This window comes from Cardiocondyla obscurior, unplaced genomic scaffold (assembly GCF_019399895.1).
Source record: "Cardiocondyla obscurior isolate alpha-2009 unplaced genomic scaffold, Cobs3.1 scaffold31_0_849067, whole genome shotgun sequence".
In the NCBI taxonomy this organism is placed as follows: domain Eukaryota; kingdom Metazoa; phylum Arthropoda; class Insecta; order Hymenoptera; family Formicidae; genus Cardiocondyla; species Cardiocondyla obscurior.
In genome coordinates this window covers 485,839-498,018 of record NW_027228788.1, presented here as the reverse complement: position 1 = coordinate 498,018, position 12,180 = coordinate 485,839, and the positions used below count along the sequence as shown (strand labels likewise).

Below are 12,180 nucleotides of genomic sequence, written 5' to 3'. Positions count from 1 at the left end.
AGAAGAAAAAATAAGGGTAACAAAATATAAAGGCACATATGAGAAAACGCGAACAAACAAAACGCGACTTTTAACAATTGAAATTAAATACTCATGTTACTTATTTTTTAAATATATATTTTTACATTACGTATAATTTAATTTTGGGATAATTTTCGTTTTTTGTCTTGAGAAAGACAATTTTAAATGCCGTATGCGATCCGCGGTGAAGCCTCACGCACACTACCCCACCTCACGCTCGGGAGCCGCCGTCGCCGCAGTGCGACAGGCCATCATTGCCGGTCACTGTACACACAGCGAGATAATGATGTTGGACATTTTTCATTGATAAAAAATTTATCACGTCTTATAAATTCACAGCTGAGTAAAACAAAGAGTAAGAAATATTTTTGTGATTGGTAAGTATAAAAAAAATGTTTTTTTCTTTTATACAATAAAAAAATTTTAATGCATTTATATTTTTTTATTCCAGATGCTTACATTACTTTAGTTCGAGTGAACAATTAATGGTACACAGCGTAGATTGTGGAAAAATTAATGAGGGTGCAATTATATTACCATGTGATGAAAACAAATGGTTAAGTTTTGACAACTATACTAGAAAGAAACGAGTTCCATTTGTGGTATATGCCGATTTGGAATGCACCCTAGAAAAAACGAATGCTGACTCTACCACATCTACATGCACACACCAACATCATAAGGTTTTTTGCATAGGGTATTATGTATGCTGTTCATACAAGTCGCTATCAATGTATCGGTTTCATCGCGATAATAACTGTGTCGCATGGTTCGCCGAGGAACTTAAAAATTTAGCGCATAATGTAAAAACAATTTTATCAGCTAATATGCCCATGGCTGATTTCACACGAGACGAGTTGGATATTTTTAACAAAGCTACACATTGTCACATATGTGAAAAATCATTTGTATCAGATGACATACGAGTCCGCGATCACTGTCACTCAACCGGTCGATATAGAAGATCAGCACATTCAAATTGTAATATAAATTATATGGATTCAAATTGTATTCCCATAGTTTTTCATAATTTATCGGGTTACGATGCACATTTTATCATCAAAGAAATTGCAACTGCCTATGAAGGAACTATAGAACTGCTTCCCATAACGAAAGAGAAATATATATCATTTACAAAAAATGTTAAAAGCACCACCGATAATAGAAATAATTGTATAAAATTAAGGTTTATTGATTCATTTAAATTTCTAAACACAAGTCTTGAGAAGTTAGCATCATTTCTAAGTAAAGATAAATTGCGAGTGTCGCGATATGAATTTTCTAATCTAACTAATGAAAATTTTGATTTATTAACACGTAAAGAAGTCTTTCCATATGAATATGTTGACAGTATTGAAAAATTGGAAGATGTATGTTTGCCTCCACGTGAATCATTTTACAGCTCATTGACTGATAATACAGTATCCAAAAATGATTATGCACACGCTATAGATATCTGGCAACGATTCTCAATTCAAACGCTCGGAGAATACAGTGATCTGTATTTAAAAACTGATGTCTTGTTATTAGCTGACATATTTGAAAACTTCAGAGACAGCTGTATAGCGAGTTACATACTTGATTCCGCGTATTATTACACTTTACCAGATTTTACGTGGGACGCGATGTTAAAACACACGGGTGTAAAATTTGAACTTTCCACTGACATTGATATGGTTATGTTTATTGAACGTGGTATACGCGGCGGTTTAAGTCAATGCTCTAGCAGATATGCATGTGCCAATAATAAGTATATGCAGTCATACGATTCATCAAAATCATCAACATATTTAATGTATTTTGATGTTAATAATTTGTATGGATGGGCGATGTGTCAACCGCTACCATATGCCGATTTTCAATGGGTTGACAATGTTTCTAATTTCGATGTGATGAGTGTGCAGCTAGACTCACCCAATGGTTATATTTTCGAGATTGATTTAGAGTATTCACAACGTTTACACGATGCACATGCCGACCTACCATTCTGTCCAACGCGCGATAAGCCACCCGGTAAGCGACAAGTCAAGCTTCTCGCAACCTTATAGGATAAGAAGCGTTACATCATTCATTATCGCAATTTACAGCAATGTATTAATCATGGACTACATCTTACAAAAATACATCGCATATTACAATTTAAACAATCCCCATGGCTACGTGTTTATATAGAACTTAATACTAAATTTAGAACGCTTGCAAAAAATGATTTTGAAAAAAACTTGTATAAATTAATGAATAATGCAGTATTTGGAAAAACCATGGAGAACGTGCGTAATCATGTTGATGTAAGGCTCATAACACATTGGGAGGGCAGATTTGGTGCTGAAGCATTGATCTCGAAATTGAATTTTCATAGTCGTAGCATTTTCGCTGAAAATCTGGTAGCGATTGAAATGCGTAAACTTGAAGTGAAATTTAATAAACTGATCTATGTTGGAATGTGCATTCTGGACATATCTAAAACATGTTTGTATGAATTTCATCATAAGTACATGCAACCTCTTTATCAAAATAAATGTAAAATTATGTATACTGACACAGACAGTCTTATATATCATATAGAGTGCAAAGACGTTTATGAGATTATGAAACGTGATATTAATAGATTTTATACAAGTGATTACGCTTGTGACAATGTGTATGGTATTCCACAAGTTAATAAAAAAGTACCAGGTTTGATGAAAGATGAAAACAATGGAGCGATCATGACTGAATTCATTGGACTTCGAGCAAAAATGTATGCATTACGAGTAGATGGTAAAAAAGATACAAAAAAGATTAAAGGTGTTAAGAGTAATGTTGTCGCCAAGAAGATAACGTTTGACGATTACACACGATGCTTGAAGGAGGAAATAGAAATGACGCGTCAGCAAACATGTATAAGATCTAAGCTGCATGAGGTGTATACTATACGTGAGGAGAAAACTGCTCTGAGTCCATATGACGATAAGCGATACATTATACCCGGTTCTATTGAAATTTTACCATGGGGGCATTATAAAATACCACTATAAATAAAAGTTTATATTCTATACTCATATGTATTATAGTATAAAAAAATTTTTTATTTATGTATTATAATATAATATAAAAAATGTTTGTTTATTTATGTATTAAATTTTTTTATAAAACATTATTCTTGTGTATCCATGAGTTGTGTGAATTATCAAATCCCAACCACTTTACATAAACATTATTTCCATGTTTTTTTAACACTTTTTCAACGAGGTATACATCAGGATTATTTACATGAAGTAATTCCTGTTCATAGAATCCCTCAGCGATGGGCTTTCCACAAGAATCTTCAAGCAAGTATGTCACGGGACTAGTTTTCAACACTTTGACGATTTTAAACACTTCAGTGGTCCAATTTGGTGTATAACCTTTTTCAAATAATGTTTTAAACTTAGTCACACGTACTGAATCACCAGCTTTAAATCATGCTGAAGCAGCGATCTTCATGTGGTTGTAGACCGTAGCCAAGAGCTTACTCGCGTTTGCGTGGGTAACATCAATAGGTCGCATGCCAATAGTTCGATGTTTTCGCGCGTTATAATCCAAAACAAGCTGCTGTAACAAATCAATCCATTTATTATTTCCATTGAGCGTAAACATTTTCCACATAGCGTTTTTAAGCGTTCGGTTGAACCGTTCGACAACTGACGCTTTCATTACGGAGTATGTGGAATAATAGTTAATATTATGTTTTTTCAAAAGTTTTTGCACATTTGTGTTATAAAATTCTTTTCCTTTATCAGTTTGAAGATAATCGGACATCTTTTATCATTGCGAAAGATCTTTGCAATCGCTGTTGCAACTTCGATACCGCTTTTTGTCTTTTATGGTACAGCCCATGCATACTTGCTCAGCACATCGATAACGGTGAATATGTAGTGGTAACTTTGGTTGACAAGTGTGTATGAGCGCATCTCGACTACATCAGCTTGCCACAAGTCATCATACCCGCGCACTATGACACGCCTTCGAGAAAAATTTCTTTTCGCCGGTGTATGCAATTCGTTTACCAATTATAGTTTTTCTGAGCTTATTTTCTTTGACATTTTTAAAGCTATGAGATTTACTGCACTATTAAAAAAATTTTTTTCATAAATATGAACAATAGCAACACCGAAAACGATAACAAAAACGGCATTAACAATAGAAATGACAACGGCAACGGCAACGGAAACAGCAAACGGTAACGGCAGCTGTTTAATTCTGTTCACCGCGAATAAATTTATTGCTAAGCGTGTTTACCACAACCTGTAGACTACTCTGTAGTATTTCTATTTTCTTATTCAGTTCATTTAGTTGATCTTTTAAATTCTGCACATTCTGTTGAACATTATTATTAAGTTCCACAATTCCATTCTTTAAAATCTGTAAATTTTGTTGAACATATTGTTTGTTGACAGCATCATCATCGTCCAAAGGTTCAGTTACATGCTTAATTTTGCGTGATCGCGCGTCGTAATCGGTGGATGTTACACAAAAAGCGTTATCGCGCACGTAATTTCTAATTAACGCATTATATCGATAATATTGATTCGTATTACTTTCTCCACCATCTTTAAGCAATGTTCCAAACTTGTTAATCGGCATTTCGATATCAAATGATTAAATTGTATATGCATACTTCAATTTATAATAAGCCCCACTTCGCGAAGTTCCTCAATAATTGATAAAATCTCATTGTCGTGAGCGTTATGACCCGCGTAACGTGAGACTTCGAGCAATCGAAGACGATCTACGAGCTCGTTTGGATCATCCCAATGAACATAATCGATTTTATTATTGTTTAATGTTACAACGTATGGTATACCTTGTCCAATTTTTTTACTTAGCACAGGAGCGATTATATTCTTATATTTATGACCTTTGTTACTCTTTACTTGATTTTGAGAATTGTAGTCACATTTATGTGCATTCGTTGCCATGAGTATACTTTTATAATTTTCTTTATCGGTATCAGTATAACTGCTCTCATCGGGAAATCTCATAAAAATCAATTCGTAAAGTCCCACTGTTCCAGGATACTTTTTACCATCTATCAATATATTATCATTTTTATCTAAATCAACACGCTTGTTGCCAATCATCGTTCCATTGTCGTTGAAATAAACTCCGTAAACGCTATCGATGTTAATAGATTTTTTCCGCTCAAAACAGCGCCTAGATACTTTTGTCCCAACGGTCCATAATGAGTTTGAAGAGTCTTCCAACCTTCTGATGTTTACAACTTTTGTCGAATAGATGTTACCAACGGTTCGTCTGCGGTATCGAAAACGTCTTCAATGGAATGTGAGTGTGAACGTTCTTTTGATGAAAAATTTCGTTGTTGCGCGAACTTAGGCGTCTCGTTTAATGTGGACGGTATGGTGTGTGATCGTTTTAACGCTGATTTAATTGGAGTCGATGCTGTTATCGGTGACGTTGCATTTGATCGTTTTCGTTTTGGTGTCAATCTACTTTCATCTTCTTCTCCCAATAAAGATATCAGCGATGTATTTATTAATCGATTCCGTTTTGGTGTCGATCTACTTTCTTCTTTTTCTTCAGGTAATGATATTGGAGATGCCGTAATTAATCGTTTTTGTTTTGGTGTTAACACATTTTTTTTTCCAGAAAATACGAGTCGTTCTTTGATATGGCTGATTCAACTTCGTTGTTTCCAACGGTGTTTTCCACAATCTGTTTAAGAGGCTCAACGATGGGTTTAAAATGTCGCTCCAACGCGATATCTTCTTCCATCTTTCCCGTCTTCATGGCATGATACTTTTTGCGAATCGAATCGCTCGTTTGAGCAATTTTCTTCGCAATTATCTCTCGATTTTTAAGTTCACTGTTGTTATTCATATTGAGCTTGACAGTTATCAATCGGTGTGTCGACAACGACTGATCACATTATGATACCACGAAGTCGTTAAATCCCTTTCTATAGCGACCGTTTGAAATAGCACTGTCCTTATCAATCACCACAAATCCATACTTTTGTTGCCAACATATTCGACACAATTTATCAAAATCTTCGAATGACATATCAGTGTTAACATGATCATTATATATATGTTTCATATTTGTAACATCTTGTTTAAATAGAATTAAAAAATTCGTATTGTCACGTATAAGATGCTTCGATATTTTCGCATACGTTTGACAAAGATAAAAACTGTCAACGTTCGCGTGTCGCCCCATTGCAAAGTATTCTCTTACCGCATTTTGCTTATCACATGCTATGTCATCAAAAATAAATATAGAATTCGGAAGTGCTTCGCTCGGTGGAACAACATCAATATTATTTGAAAATGTGAAATAATTAATTTCTTCTATTGGTGCCAATATCTTTTTCAAATACTGATATTTTGGTTGTTGCAACGATTTCGAGTATACATAAACGTTTTCAAATCGTATACCATGCGGACTTTCCAACAGACTTATTAATACATTAGTTTTGCCGCAATTTGATGGACCACAAATGATAGCGCGAATAGAACTCTGTAACATGTTTCCATGTCTATGTAACACACACTCGGATAATAACTTGTCATCGAAATTCACCACCTTGATTGGTGGCGCTTGCTGTATGAACCGCATTCTACTTTCTAAATGAGATCAATATCATCCATACTGATATATTTGTAAAATGGAATTATCAAATTAAATAAACGAAGGATTCTTGGCGAAAGCCGTGGTCAAGTTTAATATAAGTGGATCGTACAGTTATCGCTGTGTCGGAATCGCGCGTATTGTCTCGAAATTTATTGTCGACGGTTTCTTCGAAAAGACTGCCGCTTTCCCAGACAACACCTGTATTTATATTTTCGGTGTGCCTCACAATACATTGACCCGCTGTTATTCGAAATGGCAACGGTCGCTCGATAAAAATATCGCTAGGCGAATATAATTATTTTTTGGCTCCTACATATTTATAATTGTGTGCACAAAAATTAAACGTTCAGTATTCAATATGTTTTTGCTGCTGTCGGACGATTGTAATATTTGTGATTTAACCGCTGAACAACTACAACATATTCCAAAAATATTCTTATTGCAACGATTTTCACAACATATTGACTATTTGTGGAATAAGCTTCCTGAACACATAAAGGCTGATTTAGATGTTCAGCAATACCGTCGATGTTTAAAACATTATAATTTATTGAATTATGAAACGCATGTTGACGGTTCTGCGCCATTAATAAAAAACTGTGTCGAATGTCTAAGAAAATTGGGCGAGAGTTGTTAAACAGAGCGATTAACACACTTCCGTTTGAATTGCACATACCCGGGTACCAGTTTTGTGGCCCTGATACTCGATTAAACGAGCGATTTGCCAGAGGAGATCGTGGAATTAATCCGTTAGATGCGGCTTGTCGCGATCACGATATATCCTACTTACGTAGCATCAATCTCGCAGAGCGCCACGTAGCTGACAATATTCTTGCCAATAAAACGCTGCAACGTATTAACGCAGAAGATTCAAGTTTTGTTGAAAAGGCCGCAGCCACGACCGTATGGGCAGCTATAAAAGCTAAAACGAAACTTGGTATGAGCTTATGTCTAGCGAGGAAGAATACGCTGAAGAAAACGGTGAAGAAAACGGTGAAGAAACGAACACTTCCGATAGCAAAACGTGGTGGCGTTATATCGCTTCTGCCCTTACTGGGTGCTATCGGTTCGCTCGCCGGTGGAGCCGCAGGAATCGCAAAAGCTGTAAATGATAAAAAAGCCTCACAACGTCAACTTGAAAAAATAAAACGTCACAATTACGCCATGGAAGGTCGCGGTGTTTATCTTGCTCCATACAAACGTGGTGGCGGAGTTCGAAAAAATAATGGAAATAAAAAAGGAAAAAAAAAATACGCCGATAAGACGTTAAAACTTCCCAAAGGTGCTACTACCGATATACAGTTGCGACAATTAGCGAAACACATGCGCATTCCATATTTTAGAGGCGTTTTTATGCGTAACACTTTACCGATTGGGGGAATACATCAAAACGAGAGCGGTATTGTAAATTTACATAAAGTTGAAGGATTAGGTACCCACTGGGTCGCATATGCGAAAAGAGGAAATCGCGCTATGTATTTTGATAGTTTCGGTAATCTTCGACCGCCGCAAGAACTTGCTCGATATCTGGGGAATGACGCAACACGAATTGAATATAATCGCTTACCATATCAACGATATAATCAAAACAACTATGGGCAATTGTGTCTACAGTTTCTGCAGACGATTGATACACAATTTAAGAACAATCATTATGCGCTGTAAACTCAGTATCAAACATGTCGCTGACGCTCACGTTATCGGGCAAAAGTAGTATCCTCGCAGTGAGCTACTTTTCTGCTATAGATTTAAGCGATGGAGAATATGAACTCGGGCTGGCTGATTTTGAAACGTATTTTACAATTCCTAATGTAAACTCATCAAATAATACATTCTATTTTGATAATGCTGATGATAATGATGATGGAGAAAGTATTACCATTCCCGACGGCTCGTATAAACTGTGTGATATTACCGAATATCTAAAACGTACGCTCGACGAGCTTTATATCAATGATGTTACAAAGAACATGATTTCACATGGTAATGATGAAAAAGATTATCCTTTAACGATTAGAGCTAATAACAATACGATGAAAAGCGAGATTAAGTGTATTTATCAAATAAATTTCACCAAACTATGCAACATTAGATCGTTGTTAGGATTTTCATCAGATTGCATACTCGAGCCGTTACGTTGGCATGAATCAAACGCACCGATACAAATTATCAATGTAAATGTTATTTGCATTGAATGTAGTGTAACGGGGGGTTCATACAGTAATGGAAAACGTGTACATACAATACATGAATTTTCACCTAAGGCTCCACCTGGATATAAGATATCTGAAACTCCAACACAGATCATTTACCTTCCAGTCGTCGTACGAAGCGTTACTGATTTGACGATTCGCATTGTAGATCAGAACGGACGATTGCTTGATTTTCGTGGCGAAGAAATTACCGTGAGACTGCATGTACGGAGACGAGTGTTTAGTGTGAGATGCTCGTTTTGAATAAAACGTCGAACGTGAGACAAACTAAATACACAGCTTCCATCAAAGGGGTTCAATTGTTGAAGAAAAAACTTACTACATCAAACATAGAATTTTTAAAATCACTGGGTTTTATTGTGTGTAACATCTAAAAATGGCTGATATATTGATTATTGATGATAAGCCGATCTTTGATAATAGTATTGTTAAAATTGAAACTCATACGTACAACCCATATGCTAACACAACGTTTGGATATAGTGATGAAATACGGATACCGATACAACAACAGGATTTGTATACGTTGCCATGTGACAGTTTTCTCTATATTGAGGGAAAAATAAAAATAAAAAAACCTGACGATAAGTTAACAGCTGCGCTAGGAAATAATTGTGTAGCGTTTATGTTCGATGAAATCCGTTATGAACTCAATGGTGTAGAAATTGATCGCAACAGAAACGTTGAAATAACTAGCACTCTTAAAAATTATATATCGCTAACATCTGATAATGCTGTGATGCTGCAAAATGCTGGATGGAGTGAAACATCAACTACGTCAGAAGGATTCTTTAATTTTTGTGTACCCCTCAGTATATTGTTAGGTTTCTGTGAAGATTATAAACAAGTGGTTGTCAACGCTCGCCATGAATTAATTTTAATACGCGCTCGCAATGATAATAATTCCATTATAGGAGATTCGAAATTAGAGCCAGAAATTGAATTGCATAAAATACAGTGGCGAATGTCTCATGTCATATTAAATGAGATCAATAAATTATCCATGCTGCGAACTTTGGATAGTGGGCGATATTTAAGCATGACTTTTCGCTCGTGGGATTTGTACGAATATCCTCTTTTGCAGAGTACTACAAAACATTTTTGGGCCGTCAAGGCTGCAACGCAACTTGAAAAACCTCGATACGTTATCTTTGCTCTGCAAACCGATCGCAAAAACGTTATGTCTAAAAAATCAACCATTTTTGATGATTGTAAATTAACGAATGTAAAACTTTTTCTCAACTCTGAATATTATCCATATGATAATCTGAATTTAGATTTTGACAAAAAAAGATACGCCATTCTTTATGATATGTATATACGTTTTCGTAAAGCTTATTATGGCAACAGTTCTTATGAGGCTTTTTGCAATGTAGCAGCATTTCTATCATTTGGACCATTTGTTGTTATCGATTGCTCTCGACAGAACGAGTCAATCAAAAGCGCCACTGTAGACGTGCGATTAGAATTTGATTGCAAGGAAAATGTTCCTGCAAATACAACCGCATATTGTCTTATTTTACACGATCGCATAGTTGAATATAGTCCACTGTCTAACGTTGTGCGCAAGGTCTTATAAAAATTGCTATATCAGCAGTTTTTATCATATATAAAGAAACAATTTTATCTACACATCATTATTGTTTCAAACACGCGTTCATCATGATTGCGCCAACGTTTGTTGATCTTCAAGGTTTTAATATTGGGCGGCGATTTATTGTAAAAGAAGTTGCAGTGCTAAGAAAGGGTATTGTTCTAACTCATTACATCTTTAAAAATCCAGTGCCATGGAATTTTTTGGCACAATCTGAAAAGTCATGCATTTCTTGGACAGTAAAATATCATCATACATTGTCGTGGGAAGAAGGAACCGTGCCATACAACATGGCAAAACAATTAATTACAACAGCTGTAACAGGTGTAGATGGTAATGAAGTGTCACGTCTTATATATGTCAAAGGATATGAGAAATGTGCATGGTTGGCTGATATGCTCGACGACGATGTTAGAGAAGATTACATCATTGAAACCTTAGACGCTGATTATGAAGATATTGAATCTTTAAATATTTTAGATACTATTAATACCGTGCGATGTGGAAATCATCTTACGCATTGCGCTTTACAGAATGTATTTAAAATATTCAACTGGTGGTCGCAGCGCCAAAAGGAATTATAAAGATTTAAAAAATTTATGTTAACGGGGATGGCGATGAAGTGTGGCATCTTATATCAAAAGATATGAGAAACGTACATGGCTGATATGCTCGACGGTGATGTTAGAGAAGACAGCATCATTGAAACCTTAGACGCAGATAATGAAGATGTCGAATCTTACAAAATATTTTAGATCCTATTAATAATCATTTTACGCATTGCGCTTTACAAAAAAATGTATTTAAAAATATTTAACTGGAGCATCAAAAGGAGTTGTAAAAATTTTAATAAACAAATTTATGTTAGCGGATGGTGACGAAGTGTAGCACCTTAAAATATTCAATTAGTGGTTGTAGCGTCAGGAGGAGTTGTAAAGATTAAAATAAAAATTATTTTTTATGTAAAATTATGTTTTTTTATTTTTAACAAATATATATAAAATATATAAAATATATAAAATATATAAAATATATAAAATATTTAAAACATATATTTTTAATCTTAATCTTAATCTTAATCTTAATCTTAATCTTAACCTTAATCTTAATTTAAATCAGGTTTTGGGGGCTGAAATATAATTATAAATTAAAAAAATACAATTATAATATATTAAAAATACATATATTTATTTTTACCTAATTCCAACTTTCCGGCGCAAAGGCGATGTCTTCTTCCATGTTAAACATGTTGCGCAGCCCGAAAACATCACCACCTTTATGAGGGCCCATCCAAATATATCTATTATACTCCCTATCGCGACGGCGTTCATTTTTTCTCGCATATTTTTTTTTTATATTAATAAACTTTTTTATACTGATTTCTTCCGGATCAATCCAATCCTAAAAATTAAAAAATTAAATTATTTTATTTCTACATTCTTTATTATTTAAATATATATTTTTGTGTAAAAAGATGACTTACGGACTGTACGTGTGGAATTTTTATTTTCATGATATGCTTTATTTGCATCTCATGAAACGGTTCGCTGTCTATGTATATGCGCTGAAAAAAGTATTATAATACATTTTTTTTTCATTAAAATAGTTTGTATTTTTACATGATAGTTCTTACCCCAATCGCTGGATATGTCACATCAATGTGATTTTCTCTACAATCGTTATAAACAGAATCCATTTTTTAAACAAAAACTTTTATAATAACAATTGGCTCACAAAAAC

At 34.7% G+C, this 12,180-nt stretch overlaps 2 protein-coding genes across 2 annotated transcripts; both read left to right on the top strand.

The window, feature by feature from the left end:
* Positions 1-2,255: 2,255 nt before the first annotated feature.
* Positions 2,256-7,492, top strand: LOC139112598 (uncharacterized). The gene has a single exon (XM_070673686.1). It carries the CDS (start codon positions 2,256-2,258, stop codon positions 3,036-3,038), a length of 783 nt encoding a protein of 260 aa, XP_070529787.1. The 3' UTR covers positions 3,039-7,492.
* Positions 7,493-9,222: 1,730 nt separating this feature from the next.
* Positions 9,223-10,425, top strand: LOC139112587 (uncharacterized). Its single transcript, XM_070673676.1, has 2 exons — positions 9,223-10,057; positions 10,181-10,425. Exons 1-2 carry the CDS (start codon positions 9,223-9,225, stop codon positions 10,423-10,425), a joined length of 1,080 nt encoding a protein of 359 aa, XP_070529777.1.
* The last annotated feature ends 1,755 nt before the right edge of the window (positions 10,426-12,180 follow it).